This window comes from Staurois parvus, unplaced genomic scaffold (genome assembly GCF_062004578.1).
Source record: "Staurois parvus isolate SC_StPar_1 unplaced genomic scaffold, SC_StPar_1.0 ptg001221l, whole genome shotgun sequence".
Taxonomy (NCBI): domain Eukaryota; kingdom Metazoa; phylum Chordata; class Amphibia; order Anura; family Ranidae; genus Staurois; species Staurois parvus.
In genome coordinates, this window is record NW_028319017.1 from 1337891 (window position 1) to 1365362 (window position 27472).

A 27472-nucleotide genomic window follows, 5' to 3' on the forward strand; every position below is an offset into this window, starting at 1 on the left:
AAAATAATTGTTTTTTTTTCACATTTTTCTTTCTAACATACTGTCACTAGTGCAGTACAGCGTCATTGTATATCTGGTGGGGGATTGATCAGGGAAACTTACTGTTTCGTATGACAAACCGACAAGGGCAGCAATGCTTTGAATTGTTCCCAGATGATCATCTTGCACAAGTTGCCAAATGGTTTTGAAATTTTTTGGAGGTTGAGTTCGTTGAAGGACTTCCTGATCTCTCTTCATCCTCCAGTGATGGTCTTCCGCTCTTGCTCTTCTGCGCCACTCCAAATACCTCCAACGACTCATCATCAAACATTTCTGTGGTAGATTTTCCTAGTTTCAGCGTCTGTGGTAGATTTTCCTAGTTTCAGCCTCTGTGGTAGATTTTCCCGGTGTGCAGCCTTGTATTGCCATTTGTTGGCGTGTTACAAAACTAGTCTGGAAACCTTTTGATACCACCTCGTACAGCATAATAAAGAGAGAGAGAGAATTAACCAACTCATCATCCTAACTCACGTGGAAGAAAAATATATGTTAAATATATTTTAAAAATATTCTTCCCAAATATATTGACATATATTTGAAATACTACAATTTTGGCCGTATTCAATATATTTCAAAAATATATTTCAAAATATATATAAAGTTTATGTTAAGATGCGTTTTTTTATATATTAAAAAATATATGAAGAATATTTTTAAAAATACATTTTCAAATATTATGTCTTTGAAAATACATTTAATCTACATTTATTGGAATGCATTTATAAGCAGTTAAAGTGACTTTTTTATATTAAAAAAAAAAGCAGAAGAATATATATTTTTTTAAATATATTTTTAAATATATGCCTTTAGAAAATATATTTACATTTCCATTTTTTAGAATACATGTTACAATATATTAGCGTAGGCCAATATATTGTAAATACATGTCACAAATATAATTTTTTTTCTAAATATATTGGAAATATATTTCTCTTCCATGTGGGAAAGTAAAAAACAATCATTGTTTCAATATCCATGGAGGCCCCCAATGGCCACAGAAAAAGCAGTGTAACCAATAATGACCCCATTCAATGTGTCCAGTAATATAAATGGACCCCCACAGGTCCGCCAAACCTAGGGTGGCCTCCTAAAATTTCTGATGTTAAAAATATTCCTTTTTGGCTCTAGTGTGCCTAAAAAGTCTAATTTATTATAAACTCTTTTGATTTATTATTATTTTCTACAGAATTTCGTCCTGTTAGCATCCCTGCGATCTGATCGGTTGTAGACTGTACTATACCCCTCCACCAAAACTGATGGCACATGATCAAGCCAACAGTAGTCTGTTTATCTAACGATTAAAAAGCAATTGAAAGCAAATGAGTAATAATTTCACAGTGAATGGATTAAAGGTTGATTTATTGCCAATCCCAGTAGTGACTTCATTAAATAGGGAAATCACATAATTGTCTCATGTTAAGCCCCATCTTGGGCAGACTTCATACCTGACATTCCTGTACATTGCTCATACAATGGCTCAGAATGGGGCAGTTGGGAAGAAGTAAAAGATGGTGCAAAATTTTTATCACATTCGGAAAATGTCATTTCCTCCCTGAGTGGCATCTATGATAAGTCACCGGATGGGGCAACCTCCTTTATAAAAGATGCCAGCTTACCTGCAATGTCTGTCATTCAGCTGTGACTACCAGAAGGTCAACATTAGACAAGTCCATAGTGAGGTAGGTAAGTGGATAATTTAATTTACTCGTTAGGTATTTGTTATATACAACCCACATTTTATTTATTTAAAAAATATTCTTCACAAATATATTGCCATATATTTGAAATACTACAATTTTGGCCATATTCAATATATTTCAAAATATATTTCAATAAATATATATATATTATTATATATATATTATTATATATTATATATATATTATATTTAGAAATATATTTCAATAAATATATATATATATATATAAATTTATATATATACTGCATGTTGAATGCATTTTTATTGTAAAATATATGAAAAAATATTTTTAAAAATACATTTAAAATATACTGTATGTCTTTAAAAATAGAAATCTACATTTTTGGAATGCATTTACAAATATATGTAAAGATATATGTTAAAATTACGTTTTTATATGCTAAAAAAATTTGAAGAATATATTTTAAAAAATATTTTGTAATATATAAAAAACGCATTTCAACATGCAATATATATATTTTTAAAAATGTATATTGGGCAGAATGTATCGGAGGGCAGTTGGATGTAAACGGACAGCCAGTCCATTTACATCCACCTGCCCATAGAGCAGAGCAGGCTGTGTCTGTGACCGCTCTGCATAAGTGGAGCTGACACGGACCTGTCATCCGTCTGATCCATTCTGCTGAACAAGTGGAGTCTACCCCGTGTGAAAGGGGCCCAAATATTTTATCACTTTATAGATCCAAGAGAAGGTCATAGTATATATGCGCTTTGTTGAAATGCTCTTCCTTATCACATGTATTGTTATCTTGATCTTAATATCCTAGAAAATATCTATAGACCTCTAAGCATTTTGTAAATCCTTTATGGTCTGTTAATGTATTTTTTTTATACTTTTTATAATATGATAAAAAAAAAATCAACATAAAACTGCACCGCCTTCAATGTTGGAAAAAAAATACTGTGTGTGTAGATATGTCATTAGAAATGCAAGTGTTTATGTGTGTTAATAAAGAGATTTCTGAGATTGTCTCTGAAAGGAAGAAGCCAACTTACACTATAAGCATTAATATATATATATATATATATATATACATACAGAGTATATATATATATATATATATGTATATGTATATGTATTTATATATTTGAACCACCTCCAAATTAAGTTGTTTGGGTGTTTTCAGTGTTAATACTCCATCATACAAAGACATTGTAGACAATTGTGCTCTTCCGACCTTGTGGTAACAATTTGGTGAAGACCTCTTCTGTTCCCACGTGACTGTGCCCCCTGTTTACAAAGCCAGCTCCATTAAGACATGGTCTGACCAGTTTGGTGTGGAGGAACTGAAGTGTCCTGTACAGAGTCCTGACCTCAACCCTACAGAATACTTTTGGCTGGAACTGGATTGCAGATGGTGAGCCAGGTCTTTTTATTCAACATCACTGCCCAACCTTTCATATGGGCACACATTCCTACAGACACCCTCCAAAATCTTATGAAAAACCTTCCCAGCCCACATGGAAGAAAAATATATTTTAAAAATATTCTTCCCAAATATATTGCCATATATTTGAAATACTACAATTTTAACTGTATCCAATAAATTTAAAAAAAAAAAAAAAAATATATATATATATATATATATATATATATATATATATACATACTGTATGTTGAAATGCATTTTTAATGTATAAAACAAAATATATGAAATATATTAAACAAAATTTTAAAAATATATTTTTTTAAATATATTCTTCAGATTTTTTTTAACATATAACAAATGTTTTTACATATATTTGTAAATGCATTCCAAAAGTGTAGATTAGATTTATTTTTAAAGACATTATATTATAAGACAGTATATTTGAAAATGTATTTTTTAAAATATTTTTCATATATTTTGTAATATATAAAAAAAGCATTTCAACATGCAGCGTGTGTGTGTGTATATATATATATATACATATATATATTTTTTTTTAAATATATTGAATACTGCCAAAATCGTAGTATTTCAAATATATATCAATATATTTGGGAAGAATATTTTTAAAGTATATTTAAAATATATTTTAGCTATCTGTAAGGGGGTAATTCTTCCCAATGACCACAAGCTTAAGGGACATTCTTCCCACTGACCCCCAATATAAGAAGCATTCTTCCCACTGATCACCAATGTAAGGGACATTCTTCCCACTGACCCCCAATGTAAGGGACATTCTTCCCACTGATCACCAATGTAAGGGACATTCTTCCCACTGATCACCAATGTAAGGGACATTCTTCCCACTGATCACCAATGTAAGGAACATTCTTCCCACTGACCCCCAATGTAAGGGACATTCTTCCCACTGACCCCCAATGTAAGGGACATTCTTCCCACTGACCACCAATGTAAGGAACATTCTTCCCACTGATCACCAATGTAAGGGACATTTTTCCCACTAATCACCAATGTAAGGAGCATTCTTCCCACTGATCACCAATGTAAGGAACATTCTTCCCACTGACCACCAATGTAAGGAACATTCTTCCCACTGACCACCAATGTAAGGAACATTCTTCCCACTGATCACCAATGTAAGGGACATTCTTCCCACTGACCCCCAATGTAAGGGGCATTCTTCCCACTGACCATCAATGTAAGGGACATTCTTTCCTCTGACCACCAATGTAAGGGACATTCTTCCCAATTACCACCAATGTAAGGAACATTCTTCCCACTGACCCCCAATGTAAGGAACATTCTTCCCACTGACCACCAATGTAAGGGACATTCTTCCCACCAACCACCAATGTAAGGAACATTCTTCCCACTGACCCCCAATGTAAGGAACATTCTTCCCACTGACCACCAATGTAAGGGACATTCTTCCCACTGACCGCCAATGTAAGGGGCATTCTTCCCACTGATCACCAATGTAAGGAGCATTCTTCCCACTGACCACCAATGTAAGGGACATTTTTCCTACTGACCCCCAATGTAAAGAACATTCTTCCCTCTGACCCCCAATGTAAAGAACATTCTTCCCACTCACTGACCACCAATGTAAGGAGCATTCTTCCCACTGACCACCAATGTAAGGAGCATTTTTCCCACTGACCATCACCCTAATGTGCCATGAATTGAAGATATAGTAACTTTCAGCAAGGGTTCCACAAGACCAGAAAGTAATTTCAAGGGTTCCATTGTGTTGAAAAGCTTGAGAAAGTCTTCTGTAGTTGTTTGATATCCACTCCTGGGAGCACATTCATATGTCTACCTTAAGTAGGCTTGATTATGTAGGATTATTTACCAAGGTGTCTCACGTATTTTTAAAAATATATATTTTTTAAGTATATTCTTCTGATTTTTTTTAACATATAAAAAAGTCAATTTAACTTATATTTGTAAATACATTCCAAAAATGTAGATGAAATTTATTTTTAAAGATATACAGTATATTTGAAAATGTATTTTTAACAATATGTTTCATATATTTTGTAATATATATAAAAAGCATTTCAACATGCAGTGTGTGTAATATATATATATATATATATATATATATATATATATATAAATAAATAAATTTTTTATATATATATATATATATATATATATATATATATATATATTTATTTATTTATTTATTTATTTATCGAGTTTATATAGCGCCAAAGGGTTTGCTCAGCGCTGTACAATAGAGGGGGGACAATACATGAAACAGAACAGTAACATCAAACAGCACACGAGGGGTTAGAGGGCCCTACTCTTTCGAGCGTACAATCTAGGAGAAATAATCTTTTATATATATATATATATAAAATTTATTTCTTTATTTTTATTATTTTTATTTTATTTTTTTTTTTTTATTGTGTTGAAAAGCTTGAGAAAGTCTACTGTCGATGTTTGATATCCAGGAGCACATTCATATGTCTACCTTAAATAGGCTTGATTATGTAGGATTATTTCCCAAGGTGTCTGTCACGTATTTTTAAAAATATATATTTTTTAAGTATATTCTTCTTCTATCTTTTTAACATATAAAAAAGTCATTTTAACATATGTTTCACATATATTTGTAAATGCATTCCAAAAATGTAGATGGAATTTATTTTTAAAGATATACAGTATATTTGAAAAAGTATTTTTAACAATATTTTTCATATATTTTGTAATATATATAAAAAGCATTTCAACATGCAGTGTGTGTAAAATATATATATACTGTATATATATATATATATATATATATAATTTATTTCTTTATTTTTATTTAATTTTTTTTTTTATTTTGTTGAAAAGCTTGAGAAAGTCTTCTGTAGTTGTTTGATATCCACTCCTGGGAGCACATTCATATGTCTACCTTAAGTAGGCTTGATTATGTAGGATTATTTCCCAAGGTGTCTGTCACGTATTTTTAAAAATATATATTTTTTAAGTATATTCTTCTGATATTTTGTTAACATATAAAAAAGTCATTTTAACATATGTTTTACATATATTTGTAAATGCTTTCCAAAAATGTAGATGAAATTTATTTTTAAAGATATACAGTATATTTGAAAATGTATTTTTAACAATATTATTCATATATTTTGTAATATATATAAAAAGCATTTCAACATGCAGTGTGTGTAATATATATATATATATATATATATATATATATATATATAAAATTTATTTCTTTATTTTTATTTTTATTTATTTTTATTTTTTTATTGTGTTCAAAAGCTTGAGAAAGTCTACTGTCGATGTTTGATATCCACTCCTGGGAGCACATTCATATGTCTTCCTTAAGTAGGCTTGATTATGTAGGATTATTTCCCAAGGTGTCTGTCACGTATGTATTTGGTATAGAAGGACACTCGTGCAGGATTGTGAAAGTGCTTCTACTCATGAGGAATGCATTATATCCTGTGAAGAGGAAATATATAATCTGTCGTAAAACTGGATATTATTTTGGCAGGTGATACTTAAAATTCTAGCTGCACTCCTGAGGAGGAAATATACAGCAGATTTGTGACCTCTGTTAGCCTCTATATGAGGGTGTGTTAAGAAAACAGATGTGTCAATGGAGCACACGCTGCGTCACACACAACATTCATACACACTTAGCAGTCACAGAGAAAGTCCTTCACACAACTTGTGTTTCTCTTTACATTCTGATGGCGCTCATCTACATATATAAAGCAGAGCAAGTAAATCTGGAGTAAATGGAGCAATTGCTCACAGCAATCATTCAGGTGACACCTGCCATTGCCAAAATGGGAGAAAAACATTGTTGGCCCCAAGCCAACCCAGACAGGGGAGTAATCCTGGTTATGATAAAATTAGTAGTAGATACATTAGAATGGACAGTTGAAGACTTTACTTAGTTACATAGTTAGTCTGGCTGAAAAAAAGACAAAAGTCCATCCAGTTCAACCATTGAAAAAAAAAAAAAATGTATAATCCTACACCCACAGTTGATCCAGACGAAGGCAAAAAACCCAGCAAAGCACGATCCAATTTGCTCCTGCAGGGAAACAAATTCCTTCCTGATCCCCCGAGAGGCAATCGGATATTCCCTGGATCAACTTTACCTATAAATGTTATATCCAGTTATATTCTGTGTATCCAAGAAAGAATCCAGGACTTTCCTACAGCAATCCACTGAGCTGGCCACAACCAACTCTGGAGGGAGTCTATTCCACATTCTCACAGCTCTCACTGTGAAGAAACCTTTCCGTGTTTGGAGATTACATTTCTTTTCCTCCAGACGTAAAGAGTGCCCCCTTGTCCTCTGCGATGAAAATTATGGAAATTGTATATTTTTGACAGTGGCAGTTTGATCTTCCCACTGACCACCAATGTAAGGGACATTCTTCCCACTGACCACCAATGTAAGGGGCATTCTTCCCACTGACCACCAATGTAAGGGGCATTCTTCACACTGTCCACCAATGTAAGGAGCATTCTTCCCACTGACCACCAATGTAAGGAGCATTCTTCCACTGACCACCAATGTAAGGAGCATTCTTCCCACTGACCGCCAATGTAAGGAGCATTCTTCCCACTGACCACCAATATAAGGAGCATTCTTCCCACTGATCACCAATGTAAGGAGCATTCTTCCCACTGACCACCAATTTAAGGAGCATTCTTCCCACTGACCACCAATGTAAGGGGCATTCTTCCACTGATCACCAATGTAAGGGGCATTCTTCCCACTGACCACCAATGTAAGGGACATTCTTCCCACTGACCACCAATGTAAGAGACATTCTTCTCACTGATCACCAATGTACGGGACATTCTTCCCACTGACCACCAATGTAAGGGGCATTCTTCCCACTGACCCCCAATGTAAGGGACATTCTTCCCACTGATCACCAATGTACGGGACATTCTTCCCACTGACCACCAATGTAAGGGACATTCTTCCCACTGACCACCAATGTAAGGAGCATTCTTCCCACTGATCACCAATGTACGGGACATTCTTCCACTGATCACCAATGTAAGGGGCATTCTTCCCACTGACCCCCAATGTAAGAGGCATTCTTCCCACTGACCACCAATGTAAGAGACATTCTTCCCACTGATCACCAATGTAAGGGACATTCTTCCCACTGACCCCCAATGTAAGGGGCATTCTTCCCACTGACCACCAATGTAAGGGACATTCTTCCCACTGACCACCAATGTAAGGGACATTCTTCTCACTGACCCCCAATGTAAGGGACATTCTTCCCACTGACCCCCAATGTAAGGGACATTCTTCTCACTGATCACCAATGTATGGGACATTCTTCCCACTGACCACCAATGTAAGGGACATTCTTCCCACTGACCACCAATGTAAGGAGCATTCTTCCCACTGACCACCAATGTAAGGGACATTCTTCCCACTGATCACCAATATAAGGGACATTCTTCCCACTGTCCCCCAATGTAAGGGACATTCTTCCCACTGATCACCAATGTAAGGGACATTCTTCCCACTGACCACCAATGTAAGGGGCATTCTTCCCACTGACCACCAATGTAAGGAGCATTCGTCCCACTGATCACCAATGTAAGGGACATTCTTCCCACTGACCACCAATGTAAGGGACATTCTTCCCACTGACCCCCAATGTAAGGGACATTCTTCCCCCTGATCACCAATGTAAGGGACATTCTTCCCACTGATCACCAATGTAAGGGACATTCTTCCCACTGATCACCAATGTAAGGGACATTCTTCTTACATTCTTATATATACATATCTTGCATGTTGAAATGTGTTTTTTATATATATTATTCGGATTTTTTTAACATATAAAAAAGTCATTTTAACATATATTTTTTACATATATTTGTAAATGCATTCCAAAAATGTAGATTAAATGTATTTTTAAAGACATACAATACATTTGAAAGTTTATTTGTAAAAATATTTTATTTATTTATTTATTGAAATATATTTTTAAATATATTGAATATATTTAACATATATTGTTCTTCCATGTGGGGTGACGGTGAGTATAATTGGTTCAGGTGGTCTTTTAACTGCTTGCCCACCGACCTATAGCCGAAATACTGCTACAGGGCTGCGCAAATTTACGTGTATATATACGTGATTTGCATGTCCGGGTAGGGGGGCTTGTGCAAATAGGGCCTGACAGTATTGTCAGGTGGAAACATTCATATCATGAAGATACAATGTTTTTATATATATATATATATATATATATATATATATATATATATATATATATATAAAATGTAATTATTATTATTTATTTTATTTTTTAATTTACATTTTTTCCCAGCAGGATCCTGTGAGCTGTGTCAGGGCTGAAAAGGGGTTTCAACGTAAGCAGCAGAATGGCAGGGGGGTTCCGCCTTCTGCTCCTGACAGGTAAGAAATCAGGTTTTGGGATCTTCTAATGGTACTGCAAGTTCCATATTGATTCATTGATCGTTCTCCACCATTCTGCCATCCAGGGGCGCACTGACCATTTGGATACTCGGGCACTGCCCGAGGGCCCGGGGTCAGTAGGGGGCCCCATGAGATGCCCCTGGTACCTTTTTCATAGGCTTTTTTGCATTTGGGCAAAGACACAGGGGCCACATGATCCCCTATTGCCCGGGGGCCCCATGAGTTGTCAGTCCGCCCCTGCTGCCATCTAAAGTCTCATTTATAAAGCACATTTTCTGCTTATTTTTGCTCCAATATTCAAAATCTGGATTTTCTATTCACTTGGAAATTCAGAAATTAGGAACAATCACTGTATTTTTGATAAGGGTAGTGTTATATTGTCCTGCACTGACCTGCCTCTAAACATGGACTGTTTCAAAATGGGGAGCGGTTGATTTTATTGACGAGTGTGTAAATAGACACTGTAACCTAAATCCAAAATATTTGCAAATGGTAAAATGTTCCCCCTGCAACACATAACTCAACAAATAGGATGGTGAAGGGTGTCGGAGGTTGACTGAGGTGTTCAAATCCATACATTTGTTAGATAGAGGCTAACTAGCAGCCTGGGATGAGTCAGCCTGGGGAGTGAGATAGTGAGGTTACCTCAGGACAGGATGTGAAACTCTATCAGATCAGGGCTTCTGGAGCCCTCCCACCTTTACAGAAACCTAAGAACTTTCTGGAACAGGGGTGGAGGAGGAGAGGAAGCCCAGATCTGCACGTTTGAGAGACCTTGGCCAATCCCCTTGCAGGAGGCTGGAATAGTGTCCCATCATTGGTATCAGTGGGAGGAATAGTGCCCCATCATTGGAGTCAGTGGGAGGAATAGTGTCCCATCATTGGTGTCAGTGGGAAGAATAGTGACCCATCATTGGAGTCAGTGGGAGGAATAGTGCCCCATCATTGGTATCAGTGGGAAGAATAGTGACCCATCATTGGTGTCAAGGGAGGAATAGCGCCCCTTCATTGGTATCAGTGGGAGGAATAGTGCCCCATGATTGGTGTCAGTGGGAGGAATAGTGCCCCATCATTGGAGTCAGTGGGAGGAATAGTGTCCTATCATTGGTATCAGTGGGAGGAATAGTGACCCATCATTGGAGTCAGTGGGAGGAATAGTGCCCCATCATTAGTATCAGTGGGAGGAATAGTGCCCCATCATTAGTATCAGTGGGAGGAATAGTGCCCCATCATTGGTGTCAGTGGGAGGAATAGTGACCCATCATTGGAGTCAGTGGGAGGAATAGGGCCTCATGAGTCAGTGGCTAAAACTATGCCCCAAGGGCCATATAAAGACCATCAAAGGGCTGCATTTGGCCCATGGGCTGGTGCCCCATCATTGGTGTCAGTGGAAGGAATAGTGCCCCATCATTGGTGTCAGTAGACTCCTGATTTAGATTGTAAAAAATATTAAACAATTTTATGCCTCCTTCATATATATCCCCTTTATTTGTCGGCATTATTTGAATGACAGCTCACAGGTTTACCTGTTCAAATATGATGAAAAAGTCAACCATTTCAACTGAATACATTTACGTTTTCACACGACAGTACATGTTAACGTTTACATGCGATTTTATCAATTTGTTTTTTTCATTTAGGGCTTTTCTTGGTTACAAACTGCCAGTCTACAGGTGAGTTACAGCTTCGAACATTAATTTATTTATTTATTTATTTATTTCAGGTACTTATATAGCGTCGTCAATTTACGCAGCACTTTACATATATATTGTACATTCACATCAGTCCCCGCCCCCGAGGGGCGTACAATCTAAGGTTGAAAAATATAAAGATAATCACACACAATCCAATTACATACAACTTTCATTCTCAGGATGTCCAAGAAATTCTAATAAGTAGTTGATGGGAATGCCAATATGAGAAATAAATAACATGTTAACATGTATAAAAGTGTGTCTGCGCCTACGAACATCATCAGCAGAGGACTAGAGGAAAATGTTATATAGTTTCATCCAACCCAAATGAGGTTCAGATGCCGAAGCTGCACCTCCAGAGGATTGTCCTCCCTATTTACAAGAGAATACAAATTACCTAGTGTATTTTACCCTTCCTCTGGATCAGGGGCCTCTAAACTGCCTAAGAAAGGGTCAATTTACTCACACTTTAGGGAGGGGGGCACTTTTTTGCCTTTGGGAATAGATAATGCCTCAGGCTTTGTTGTCAATGGGAGTAAAAAAAAATACATGGCACCCCTGTGGTCAGTATGAGCAGGAACAGTGCCCCATCATTGGTATTAGTGGGTGGAATAGTATCCCTGTTGTTGGTGTCAGTGGGAGGAATAGTGCCCCATCATTGGTGTCAGTGGGAGGAATAGTGCCCCACCATTGGTATCAGTGGGAGGAATAGTGTCCCATCATTGGTATCATTGGGAGGAATAGTGCCCCATCATTGGTATCAGTGGGAGGAATAGTGTTCCATCATTGGTGTCAGTGGGAGGAATAGTGCCCCATCATTGGCGTCAGTGGGAGGAATAGTGCCCCATCATTGGCATCAGTGGGAGGAATAGTGCCCCATCATTGGTATCAGTGAGAGTAATAGTGTTCCATCATTGGTGTCAGTGGGAGGAATAGTGCCCTATCACTGGGGTCAGTGGGAGGAATAGTGCCCCATCATTGGTATCAGTGGGAGGAACAGTTTCCCATCATTGGTGTCAGTGGGAGGAATAGTGCCCCATCATTGGTATCAGTGGGAGGAATAGTGCCCCATCATTTGGGTCAGTGGGAGGAATAGTGCCCCATCATTGGTGTCAGTGGGAGGAATAGTGCCCCATCATTGGTGTCAGTGGGAGGAATAGTGCCCCATCATTGGTATAAGTGGGAGGAATAGTGTCCCATCATTGGTGTCAGTGGGAGGAATTGTGCCCCATCATTGGTATCAGTAGGAAGAATAGTGCCCAATCATTGGTATTAGTGGGTGGAATAGTACCACTGTCATTGGTGTCAGAGGGCAGAATAGTGCCCCATCATTGGTATCAGTGGGAGGAATAGGGCTCCATCATTGGTGTCAGTGGGAGGAATAGTGCCCCATCATTGGTGTCAGTGGGAGGAATAGTGCCCCATCATTGGTATCAGGGGGAGGAATAGTGCCCCACTGTTGTTGTTAGTGGGAAGAACAGTTCCCCATCATTGGTATCTGTAGAAGGAATAGTGCCCAATCGTTGGTGTCAGTGGGAGGAATAGTGCCCCATCATTGGTGTCAGTGGGAGGAACTCTTGGTGTCAGTGTGGTGAATAGTGCCTTGAATCAGTGAAAGGAACAGTGTCCCAAGAGCCAGATAAAAGCAAAGGGATCAACTGTGGATATAGGATTGTGTATATGGAGGATTTCTATTTGTTTCTTTTTTTCTACTTGTTGAATTTGATGGACTTGTTTTTATATTTTTCATCCTAACTATGTAACATTTATAGAGAAAACTTGATTCATTCCACCAACACATTCATGTTAAAATACACTGACTTTGAGATCGATCCCCTGGGAAAACTCTCATTGGTTGGATGTTTAGTCCACATTCACTATGCAGGGAATCTGGTGAAATCCAAGTAACAATAGAGGGAGGATATGATGGGATTGGCATTAGTTTCAGAAACAACCTAAAATATGATGATAAACATTTCTTACATGTAATTGTAGAATCAACAATGACTGCACCTCCAACAACTGCGGTACCAACAACTACAGCAGCTCCGACAACTGCGGTACCAACAACGACTGCAGCTTCAAGGACATCCAGCGAGGCAGCTACAACTATAGCTCCAGCAACAATTGTAACCCTAACATCTCCAGGAACTGTAGTGCCAACCACCACATTTCCAACAACAACTTCAGCGTCCGCAGCTCCAACAACTACAGCATCAACAACTGCGGTACCAACAACTACAGCAGCACCGACAACTGCGGTACCAACAACTACAGCAGCACCGACAACTGCGGTACCAACAACTAAAGCAGCACAGACAACTGCGGTACCGACAACTACAGCAGCACCGACAACTGCGGTACCAACAACTACAGCAGCACAGACAACTGCGGTACCAACAACTACAGCAGCACAGACAACTGCGGTACCAACAACTACAGCAGCACAGACAACTGCGGTACCAACAACTACAGCAGCACAGACAACTGCGGTACCAAAAACTACAGCAGCACCGACAACTGCGGTACCAACAACTAAAGCAGCACAGACAACTGCGGTACCAACGACTACAGCAGCACAGACAACTGCGGTACCAAAAACTACAGCAGCACCGACAACTGCGGTACCAACAACTAAAGCAGCACAGACAACTGCGGTACCGACAACTACAGCAGCACAGACAACTGCGGTACCGACAACTACAGCAGCACAGACAACTGCGGTACTGACAACTACAGAAGCACCGACAACTGCGGTACCGACAACGACAGCAGCTCCAACAACTGCAGTACCGACAACTACAGCAGCACCGACAACTGCGGTAACAACAACTACAACAGCTCCGACAACTGCAGTATCAACAACTACAGCAGCTCCGACAACTGCGGTACAAACAACGACAGCAGCTCCGACAACTGTAGTACCAACAACTACAGCAGCACCAACAACTGCAGTACCAACAACTACAGCAGCACAGACAACTGCGGTACCGACAACTACAGCAGCTCCGACAACTGCGGTACCGACAACTACAGCAGCTCGGACAACTGCGGTACTGACAACTACAGCAGCACTGACAACTGCAGTACTGACAACTACAGAAGCTCCGACAACTGTGGTACCAACAACAACAGCAGCTCCGACAACTGCGGTACCGACAATTACAGCAGCTCTGACAAATGCGGTACCAACAACTACAGCAGCACCGACGACTGCGGTACCAACAACGACAGCAGATCCGACAACTGCAGTACCAACAACGACAGCAGCTCCGACAACTGTGGTACCGACAACTACAGAATCTCCGACAACTACAGTACCGACAACTACAGCAGGTCCAACAACTGCGGTACCGACAACTACAGCAGCTCCGACAACTGCGGTACAGACAACTACAGCAGCACAGACAACAGCGGTACCGACAACTACAGCAGCACAGACAACTGCGGTACAAACAACTACAGCAGCACCGACAACTACAGTACCGACAACAAAAGCAGCACTGACAACTGCGGTACCGACAATGACAGCAGCTCCGACAACTGCGGTACCGACAACTACAGCAGCCCCGACAACTGCGGTACCGACAACTACAGCAGCACCGACAACTGCGGTACCGACAACTACAGCAGCACCGACAACTGCGGTACCGACAACTACAGCAGGTCCGACAACTGCGGTACCGACAACTACAGCAGGTCCGACAACTGCGGTACCAACATCTACAGCAGCACAGACAACTGCGGTACCGACAACTACAGCAGCACAGACAACTGCGGTACAGACAACTACAGCAGCTTTGAAAACTGCGTTACTGACATCTACAGCAGCACCGACCGCTACCGTACCAACAACGACAGCAGCTCCGACAACTGCAGTACCGACAATTACAGAAGCTCCGACAACTGAGGTACCAACAACTACAGCAGCACCGACCACTACCGTACCAACAACGACAGCAGCTCCGACAACTGCAGTACCGACAACTACAGAAGCTCCGACAACTGCGGTACTGACAACGACAGCAGCTCCGACAACTGCGATACCAACAACTACAGCAGCACAGACAACTGCGGTACCAACAACTACAGCAGCTCCGACAACTGCGGTACCGACAACGACAGCAGCTCCGATGACTGCGGTACCAATAAATACAGCAGCTCCGACAACTGCGGTACAAACAACGACAGCAGGTCCGACAACTGCGGTACCGACAACTACAGCAGCACAGACAACTGTGGTATCGACAACTACAGAAGCACTGACAACTGCGGTACAGACAACTACAGCAGCTCCGACAACTGCGGTACCAACAACTACAGCAGCACTGACAACTGTGGTACCGACAACTACAGAAGCACTGACAACTGCGGTACCAACAACTACAGCAGCTCCGACAACTGCAGTACCAACAACTACAGCAGCACTGACAACTGTGGTACCGACAACTACAGAAGCACTGACAACTGCGGTACAGACAACTACAGCAGCTCCGACAACTGCAGTACCAACAACTACAGCAGCTCTGACAACTGCGGTACCAACAACTACAGCAGCACTGACAACTGCGGTACCGACAACTACAGCAGCACCGACATCTGCGTTACTGACATCTGCAGCAGCACCGACAACTGCGGTACCGACAACTACAGAAGCTCTGACAACTGTGGTACCGACAACGACAGCAGCTCCGACAACTGTGGTACTGACAACGACAGCAGCTCCGACAACTGCAGTACCGACAACGACAGCAGCTCCGACAACTGCGGTACCGACAACGACAGCAGCTCCGACAACTGCGTTACTGACATCTACAGCAGCACCGACAACTCTGGTACCGTCAACTACAGCAGCTCCGACAACTGAGGTACCAACAACTACAGCAGCACCAACAACTACGGTACCAACAACGACAGCAGCTCCAACAACTGCGGTACCGACAACGACAGCAGCTCCGACAACTGCGGTACTGACAAAGACAGCAGCTCCAACAACCGCAGTACCGACAACGACAGCAGCTCCGACAACTGCGGTACCGACAACGACAGCATCTCTGACAACTGCGGTACCGACGACAGCAGCTCTGACAACTGCGGTACCGACAATGACAGCAGCTCCAACTGCGGTACCGACAATGACAGCAGCTCCGACAACTGCGGTACCGACAACTACAGCAGCTCTGACAACTGCGGTACAAACAACGACAGCAGCTCCGATGACTGCAGTACCAATAACTACAGCAGCTCCGACGACTGCGGTACCGACAACGACAGCAGCACCGACAACTGCGGTACCGACAACTACAGAAGCTCCGACAACTGCAGTACCAATAACTACAGCAGCTCAAACAACTGCGGTACCGACAACGACAGCAGCTCCGACAACTGCGGTACCGACAACGACAGCAGCTCCGACGACTGCGGTACCAATAACTACAGCAGCTCCAACAACTGCGGTACCGACAACTACAGCAGCCCCGACAACTGCGGTACCGACAACTACAGCAGCCCCGACAACTGCGGTACCGACAACTACAGAAGCTCCGACAACTGCGGTACTGACAACTACAACAGAACCGACAACTGCGGTACCGACAATGACAGCAGCTCTGACAACTGCGGTACCGACAACTACAGCAGCACCGACAACTGTGGTACCGACAACTACAGCAGCACCGACAACTGCGGTACCGACAACTACAGCAGCACCGACAACTGCGTTACTGACATCTACAGCAGCACCGACAACTACAGAAGCTCCGACAACTGAGGTACCAACAACTACAGCAGCACCGACCACTACCGTACCAACAACGACAGCAGCTCCGACAACTGCAGTACCGACAACTACAGAAGCACCGACAACTGTGGTACCGACAACGACAGCAGCTCCGACAACTGCGGTACTGACAATGACAGCAGCTCCGACAACTGCGGTACCAACAACTACAGCAGCACAGACAACTGCGATACCGACAATGACAGCAGCTCCGACAACTGCGGTACTGACAACGACAGCAGCTCCGATGACTGCGGTACCAATAAATACAGCAGCTCCGACAACTGCGGTACAAACAACGACAGCAGGTCCGACAACTGCGGTACCGACAACTACAGCAGCACAGACAACTGCAGTACCGACAACTACAGCAGCACAGACAACTGCGGTACCGACAACGACAGCAGCTCCGACAACTGCGGTACCGACAACGACAGCAGTACAAACTACAACTGTCTCATCTACAACTACAGAAGTACCAACTACAACTGTCTCATCTACAACTACAGAAGTACCAACTACAACTGTCTCATCTACAACTACAGAAGTACCAACTACAACTGCCCCACCTACAAATACAGAAGTACCAACTACAACTGTCCCACCTACAACTACAGAAGTACCAACTACAACTGCCCCACCTACAACTACAGAAGTACCAACTACAACTCTCCCACCTACAACTACAGAAGTACCAACTACAACTGCCCCACCTACAACTACAGCAGTACCAACTACAACTGCCCCACCTACAACTACAGTAGCACTAACTACAACTGTCTCATCTACAACTACAGAAGAACCAACTACAACTGCCCCACCTACAACTACAGAAGTACCAACTACAACTGCCCCACCTACAACTACAGAAGTACCAACTACAACTGTCCCACCTACAACTACAGAAGTACCAACTACAACTGCCCCACATACAACTACAGCAATACCAACTACAACTGCAGCACCTACAACTATAGCAGTACCAACTACAACTATCTCATCTACAACAACAGCAGCACCAACTACATCTGTCCTACCTACAACTACAGAAGTACCAACTACAACTGTCCTACCTACAACTACAGAAGGATCAACTACAACTGTCTCATCTACAACTACAGAAGTACCAACTACAACTGTCTCATCTACAACTACAGAAGTACCAACTACAACTGTCTCATCTACAACTACAGCAGTACCAACTACAACTGCCCCACCTACAACTACAGAAGTACCAACTACAACTGTCCCACCTACAACTACAGAAGTACCAACTACAACTGCCCCACCTACAACTACAGAAGTACCAACTACAACTGTCCCACCTACAACTACAAAAGTACCAACTACAACTCTCCCACCTACAACTACAGAAGTACCAACTACAACTGCCCCACCTACAACTACAGCAGTACCAACTACAACTGACCCACCTACAACTACAGTAGCACCAACTACAACTGTCTCATCTACAACTACAGAAGTACCAACTACAACTGCCCCACCTACAACTACAGAAGTACCAACTACAACTGCCCCACCTACAGCTACAGAAGTACCAACTACAACTGTCCCACCTACAACTACAGAAGTACCAACTACAACTGCCCCACATACAGCTACAGAAGTACCAACTACAACTGTCCCACCTACAACTACAGAAGTACTAACTACAACTGCCCCACATACAGCTACAGAAGTACCAACTACAACTGCAGCACCTACAACTACTGCAGAACCAACTACAACTGTCCCACCTACAACTACAGAAGTACCAACTACAACTGTCTCATCTACAACTGAAGAAGTACCAACTACAGCTGTCCCACCTACAACTACAGAAGTACCAACTACAACTGCCCCACCTACAACTACAGAAGTACCAAATACAACTGCCCCACCTACAACTACAGAAGTACCAACTACAACTGCCCTACCTACAACTACAGAAGTACCAACTACAACTGCCCCACCTACAACTACAGAAGTACCAACTACAACTGTCTCATCTACTACTACAGCGGTACAAACAACAACTGCCTCACCTACAACTACAGCGGAACCAACTACAACTGCCCCACCTACAACTACAGCAGTACCAACTACAACTGTCTCATCTACAACTACAGAAGTACCAACTACAACTGCCCCACCTACAACTACAGCAGTACAAACTCCAACTGTCTCATCTACAACTACAGAAGTACCAACTACAACTGCCCCACCTACAACTACAGCAATACCAACTACAACTGCAGCACCTACAACTACAGCAGTACCAACTACAACTGTCTCATCTACAACAACAGCAGCACCAACTACAACTGCCCCACCTACAACTACAGAAGTACCAAATACAACTGCCCCACCTACAACTACAGAAGTACCAACTACAACTGCCCTACCTACAACTACAGAAGTACCAACTACAACTGTCTCATCTACAACTACAGCAGTACCAACTACAACTGCCCCACCTACAACTACAGAAGTACCAACTACAACTGCCCTACCTACAACTACAGAAGTACCAACTACAACTCTCTCATCTACAACTACAGAAGTACCAACTACAACTGTCTCATCTACAACTACAGCAGTACCAACTACAACTGCCCCACCTACAACTACAGAAGTACCAACTACAACTGCCCTACCTACAACTACAGAAGTACCAACTACAACTCTCTCATCTACAACTACAGAAGTACCAACTACAACTGTCTCATCTACAACTACAGCAGTACCAACTACAACTGCCCCACCTACAACTACAGAAGTACCAACTACAACTGTCCCACCTACAACTACAGAAGTACCAACTACAACTGCCCCACCTACAACTACAGAAGTACCAACTACAACTGCCCCACCTACAACTACAGAAGTACCAACTACAACTGCCCCACCTACAACTACAACAGTACCAACTACAACTGCCCCACCTACAACTACAGAAGTACCAACTACAACTGTCCCACCTACAACTACAGAAGTACCAACTACAACTGCCCCACCTACAACTACAGAAGTACCAACTACAACTGCCCTACCTACAACTACAGAAGTACCAACTACAACTCTCCCACCTACAACTACAGAAGTACCAACTACAACTGCCCCACCTACAACTACAGCAGTACCAACTACAACTGTCCCACCTACAACTACAGAAGTACCAACTACAACTGTCTCATCTACAACTACAACTGCCCCACCTAAGCCTACAGCCGTACCAACTACAACTAAATTACCAACATCTACAACAGCAATTAAGCCCACCATCACTAGACAGAAGACCGTTAGTTATTTCTTTATTATAAGAATGAGTCTGACATTTATAGACGATTATAGGAATTCTTCATCTGCAAAATACATGGAACTCAGTGAAAAGATTAGGATTTATGTGAGTATAAGAACTATTGTTATTGGCCTTCATATCGTTGGGTGTTTCTTGATGTTCACGAATTGAATCTTGTAGACTGTATAAAGGGAAACTATAATGATCATTTTTGTACAGCAAACTCCCACAAGTTTTTTCTAAATACATAAGTAGCCAATCAAAAGTTTCAATGTTTAAAAAGAAATGTAACTGTCACTGCGATTCTCATCATGTCTTCATCGCTGCACCCTGCAGACTTTATAGTTGTCATCCAGGTTGAATGGCGGCCAACATTATTTAACACATATTCACCTCTACGGGCTTATATATCGTTTATTTTAGGGCTGTGGATATTTTTTTTTTCTAGGAAGGGCCTGATTGGAGTACCTACAGGAAAATAATTAGGCTGCGTGCTATGTGCGCCATGGTGCGATTGCACTAACAGTGGGAGGGTACAGTCCTTGTTTCAAAAAAATATTCTTTAATTGCTAAGCTACAGGCAAGAGTCTAATATGGCTCTGGCATGTGAATTGCACAGGTCAGTAGACATAGGGCAACAATCCCCCCCCCTCATGCTAAACTCCCCCCAGTACTTATCACCTCTCTCCAGTAGAACTCTTCCTCTGGTACAGCTTCTGTCCCAGTACGAATCCCCCCTCCCCCTCCGATCAGATCTCCTTCAGTACAGATCTTCCTTCAGTACAGACCTCACCCTCAGTACAGTTCTCCTTCTCAGTACAGTTCTCCCCCTCAGTATAGACCTGACCCTCAGTACAGATCTCACCCTCAGTACAGATCCCCCCCACAGTATAGAACTGACCCTCAGTACAGATCTTCCCCTCAGTACAGACCTGACCCTCAGTACAGATCTCACCCTCATGCAGATCTCCCCCTCAGTACAGATCTCCCCCACAGTACAGACCTCACCCTCAGTACAGATCTCCCCCTCAGTACAGACCTCACCCTCAGTACAGACCTCACCCTCAGTACAGACCTCACCCTCAGTACAGATCTCCCCCTCAGTACAGACCTCACCCTCAGTACAGGCCTCACCCTCAGTACAGATCTCCCCCTCAGTACAGATCTCCCCCTCAGTACAGATCTCCCCCACAGTACAGACCTCACCCTCAGTACAGATCTCCCCCTCAGTACAGACCTGACCCTCAGTACAGATCTCCCCCACAGTACAGACCTCACCCTCAGTACAGATCTCCCCCTCAGTACAGACCTGACCCTCAGTACAGACCTGACCCTCAGTACAGACCTGACCCTCAGTACAGATCTCCCCCTCAGTACAGATCTCCCCCTCAGTACAGATCTCCCCTCAGTACAGACCTCCCCCTCAGTACAGACCTCCCCCTCAGTACAGACCTCACCCTCAGTACAGATCTCCTCCTCAGTAAAGTTCTCCCCCTCAGTACAGTTCTCCCCCTCAGTACAGATCTCCCCCTCAGTACAGACCTCACCCTCAGTACAGATCTCCCCCTCAGTACAGATCTCACCCTCAGTACAGACCTCCCCCTCAGTACAGACCTCCCCCTCAGTACAGACCTCCCCCTCAGTACAGACCTCACCCTCAGTACAGTTCTCACCCTCAGTACAGATCTCCCCCTCAGTACAGATCTCCCCCTCAGTACAGATCTCCCCACCAGTAAGGCACTCCGGCCAGGAAAGCTCAGCTCAGTACAGATCACCCCACCAGTAAGGCTCTCCCCAGTACATATGTCCATTCCCCCCCCCCCACACACACACCAGTACAGCTCCCTGCAGTACATGTCTCCCCTACCAGTAAAACATTTCCCAATACATACCCCCTAGTAATAATCTCCCTCCAATCAGTACAGCTTCCCACAGTATAGATCCCACCACCACCAGTACAACTACTCCTTGTACAGGTGTTTTGCCTCGTTTGCATTTTTTAGTGTTTTTTAAAAAATAAAACATTTTTTTGTCAAAAATAGGTTCAAAAATGCCAGTTTGCAGCATTTTGCCGCATTTTTACAGTTAAAAATTCTCTCTAGAAACCCACTAGTCCTGGGGTTTTTTCCAGCCAAAAAAATAGGATAACATGCTGGGGGGTTTACTGGCTGCAGAAAAAAAAATGTCAAAAGCCAAAAACAGCCGCTGTAAAAACGTCCCGTGTGCATGAGGTTCTAATCCTTCCATACTATTAAAAAAAAACCATTTGGATGGACTTTTTTTTTTACCATTTTCTAATTTCTAATCTGTTGACATTAGAAATCAATAATAAGTCATGATGTCTATTTTCCTTGCAGGCGTACATGTTCATTTATCAGTCATTGCCTGACTGTACCGGTGTCACTGTACATGGCTTCAGGTAGGTTATTATATGGGGGAGGGGGTGGTGTACAGGGGTCTGGGTAAGGCCTCCCTAACTTCCAGACTTATGTGCATATAAATTCTAGTCGTATGGATAATAGACTGTCAGCTCCTTTGGTGCAGAGGCAAATAAAAACACAAAATGTATAGGTGACATTGATCCAGGGAATATCCTTTTGCCTCTCGGGGGATCAGGAAGGAATTTTTCCCCTGCAGGAGCATATTGGATCGTGCTTTGCTAGGAGTTTTTTTGCCTTCCTCTGGATCATCTGTGGGTATAGGATTATAACTTTATCTTTCTTTTTAATGGTTGAACTGGATGGACTTTTGTCTTTTTTCAGCCAGACTAACTATGTAACTATGTACAGGCGTACCTCGGTCTACGTAATTTTTGATTTACGAATGCAAATCCATCTAAAATAATGCCTCGGTTTACGAATTTTTTTCGCAATACAAACGGATTAATTGGTTTTCAATACATTTACAAATTTTTTTTTTAATCATGTCCCTGTACAGTATTCATGCCTTTAAAGTGCACCTCATAGAGAGTTTTGAACGGATAAAAGATTTTTTACTTTTTTCTGACCTCCGGAACGGATTAATTGGTTTTCAATGCATTTACAAATGATTTTTTATCATGTCCCTGTACAGTATTTATGCCTTTAAAGTGCACTTTATAAAGAGTTTTGTAAAGATAAAAGGCTTTTTTTTTTACTTTTTTCTGACCTCCGGAACGGATTAATTGGTTTTCAATGCATTCCTATGGGAAACCGCCTTTCGGTTTACAAATTTTTCGCAATACGAAAAGTCCCGCAGAACGCATTAAATTCATAAACCGAGGTACGCCTGTAACTATTTAAAATGTAATTAATTGTACGAATTTTTTTCGCAATACAAACGGATTAATTGGTTTTAAATGCATTTACAAATTTTTTTTTAATCATGTCCCTGTACAGTATTCATGCCTTTAAAGTGCACCTCATAGAGAGTTTTGAACAGATAAAAGATTTTTTACTTTTTTCTGACCTCCGGAAAGGATTAATTGGTTTTCAATGTATTTACAAATTATTTTTTATCATGTCCCTGTACAGTATTTATGCCTTTAAAGTGCACTGTATAAAGAGTTTTGAAAAGATAAAAGGCTTTTTTTTTTACTTTTTTCTGACCTCCGGAACGGATTAATTGGTTTTCAATGCATTCCTATGGGAAACCGCCTTTCGGTTTACAAATTTTTCGCAATACGAAAAGTCCCGCAGAACGCATTAAATTCATAAACCGAGGTACGCCTGTAACTATGTACAATGTAATTAATTGTTCTGTAAATTAAATTTTAGGAGGTAAATAATATAACTACATTTAAAGTATATGTACAGATTATACTTTTGTATACAGTAGGGAAGGGTTAGATCCTGTGTTAACCCCTCACCCTCCAGAGGATTTGCCCCCCCCCCCCCTTCCTGACCAGGCCATTTTTTGCGTTATGGCGCTGCGTTACTTTAAATGACAATTGCGCGGTCATGCAACGCTGCACCCAAATTAAATTTATGTCTTTTTTTCCCACAAATTAGCTTCCTTTCAGTGGTAATTGATCGCCTGTGCGTTTTTTATTTTTTTGAGCTATAAAAAAAAGACCGACAATTTTGAGAAAAAAACAATATTCCAGTTAAAAATTTAAATAATCAAATTTCGTCATAAATTTAGGACAAAATGTATCCTCCTCCATGTCTTTGTTAAAAAAAAAAATCCCAATACGTGTAAATTAATTGGTATACGTGAAAGTTATAGTGTTTACAAATGGCGGTATAGATACTGGAAGTTTTCTTCTTCTTTTTTTTTTTTACTAGTAATGGCAGCGATCAGCGACTTATAGTAGGACTGCGGTGGGCATTCTGACACTGGGGGGGGAACTTACTTGGTGTCAATGACATCCCCAGTGACACCAGTACAGTGATCAGTGCTAATAAAAAGCACTGACACTGTACTAATGGCACTGGGCAGGAAGGGGTTAACATCTGGGGCGATCAAAGGGTTAACTGTGTTCTGTTTTACTATGGGGGATTCACTGTAAGCACACTGCTCTGGATGGCTGTGCTGTGCAGAGCAGGGGCGGACTGACCATTCGAGAACTCTGCCCGAGGGCCCGGGTTCAGTAGGGGGCCCCATGAGATGCCCCTGGTACCTTTCATAGGCTTTTTTGGGTGTGGTTTGAGTGTGGGCGAGGACACAGGGGCCTCATGATCCCCTATTGCCCGGGGGCCCCATGAGTCATCAGCCCACCCCTGGTGCAGAGCCATGCAAAGCAGTGTGCAGGAGTTGACAGGGGAGAGAACTGTTTTGTTTACAAACAGTTGTTTCCCCCATCGGAGATCCTCGGCAATCACTGGGCACCAGCGGGTAATCACCAGTCGTTACCCAGTGATTGACAGCCGTGGCCTTGATAAATGCCCAGAAATATACGTGGTTTTGCGCACAGCTGACACCCTGTATGGGGCGGAGCTAAAGCGGTTAAAGTGGAACTAAACTCTTTATTGGATTTATTGGAAGAGGAATAAGTCTGTGTGAGCAGCAGATCTGACCACAAAAAGGCACAAAGTTGAGATATTTCTGTTTTCTCTACAGGCCAGGCTCCACTGTCTGCAACGCTTCCGCAGAATTCCCGACTGACAATCATACTGACCTGGGAGTACAAAGGGTTTTTGACAGGGATGGGCGAGCTAATGGCACCATGGGGGGCATCCCTCTCATTTTTGATAACACAACAACTCCAGGTAGGTGAAACCATAAAGGAATAAAGTTTATGAGTAGCAAGAAAAGAAACGATCGTAAAAATATGGGGGTGTTACCACAAATCCACAGGTAATAACCACTTCCAGTCCGGACACTTTCCCCCCTTCCAGTCCGGACACTTTCCCCCCCTTCCAGTCCGGACACTTTCCCCCCCTTCCAGTCCGGACACTTTCCCCCCCTTCCAGTCCAGGCCAATTTTCAGCTTTCAGCGCTATCACACTTTGAATGACAATTGCGCGGTCATGCAACACCGTACCCATATGAATTTTTTAGAATTTTTTTGAGACAGATAAAACTTTATTTTGGTGGTATTTATTCACCGCTGGGATTTTTATTTGTTTTCTTATGTAAATGAAAATGTCCAAAAATTTTGAAAAAAAAGTGTTTTTCTTATAAAATTTTGGAAATAAATAGTATTTCATCATAAATCTTGGCCAAAATTTATTCCGTTATCTTTTTAGTAAAAAAAAAAAATAACCCAAATTAGTTTATAACCAAAAATTATAATTTTTAAACTTTTTTTATCTTTTTGTATTATTATTTATGGTTTTTTTTACATACTGTCACCCTAGCAGTACAGTGTCACCATGGTGACCACCATGGTGACACTGTACTACTTGCGGGGGTGAGGGGGTGATGAAGATTTTTTTTTTTACACTGATTCCTTTTACACCCATAAAGGCTGTAAAAGCAATCATTTCTCCTTCTCTCTGGCTGCATTCCTGCAGCCATTGAGAAATACTGTGTAAGCTGTGATTGGTCACAGCTTGTCGCATGGTACAAGGCTGTTGTGAATAGCCCTGTACCATGTGACCTCTGTGATCATTCACAGATTTCACACGTAGTAAGCAATGATGTCAGAAGTGACATCTTGCTTACTACTCTGCATGTGATCACTGATTGGCCAATCAGTGATCACATGATTGGGACCTCACACAGAGGTCCCGTACAACGGTCGGTGTTCCACTGTATCCGGAGGATACAGCAGGCACCGGATCGTGCTGCTGCGCCCTCCAAGGGAGCGCGCACAAGCAGGGTGCGGGAAGGCCATTTATAAATGGCCACCCGACCCTGCACTGCCACTGTCTGGCCGTTTATATACAACGGCCTGACGGGAAGTGGTTAAAGGTTGAGCCCCCATAAGGCTGTCTTCACTCTCATGTGTAAACGGCCCCGCTTTTTTTACCTCTCCACAATACACAGCAATGTGAAGTCAATGGTGCACCGGATCACGATAAGAAATCATCTGTGGATAGGCATACCTCCAGATAAAATTGGATGGAAAAAACCAGCGTTGGGGTGACTGTGGCTTGAAACGGGGATAAATCATGATATGAACCCCACATTGATTCCACAAGGGGTGTACTTTATTTTGTGCCAGCTTGGCTACAATGTATCCAGAGATAATCCGGAATCAGCGGTATGGCCCAGGCCTGACAGACGGAATGTCCGCTCACCTGTGTCCCCAGGTCGGGAAGTGGTAGTGACCCAGTGTGGCTATCCCGGCCAGGGACCACGGCGCTACGGAAGTGACGTCACAACCACCGGGGCGGGGGAGCGGAAGTCAGGCTCTGGATGTGGACCGCAAGCTGAGGCTGGTAACTGGGCCAACACTCTTCGCACACATGTGCTTTATCAAGTCACTTGTATTGTAGCTCATATTTTACTGTAGAGTACAGCAGGAAGGAAATTAAAAAATCCTTCTGTTGAATCAACATCAGCTTTTCACCTCAGCCCCGCGGCTACCACAGGAGATTCACTTACAATTCCCACACTGAGGTCACTTCCACCTCTACCAGCATACCTCCAGTTACAGCTTACGTTTAATCTGCTTATGTTTTGTCTTTCTGGCTTTTCCAGAACCCACAACTACAACAGAACCCATTACG

General features: G+C 42.0%; 1 protein-coding gene across 1 annotated transcript; it reads left to right on the forward strand.

Annotated features, from left to right (window-relative positions):
• The first annotated feature begins 17321 nt into the window (after nt 1-17321).
• LOC149438076 (uncharacterized) lies at nt 17322-27255 on the forward strand. The gene is made up of 5 exons (XM_089660295.1): nt 17322-18260; nt 19449-20177; nt 22733-22794; nt 25416-25564; nt 26942-27255. The coding sequence occupies exons 1-5, from the start codon at nt 17322-17324 to the stop codon at nt 27253-27255; spliced, it is 2193 nt and encodes a 730-aa protein (XP_089516421.1).
• The last annotated feature ends 217 nt before the right edge of the window (nt 27256-27472 follow it).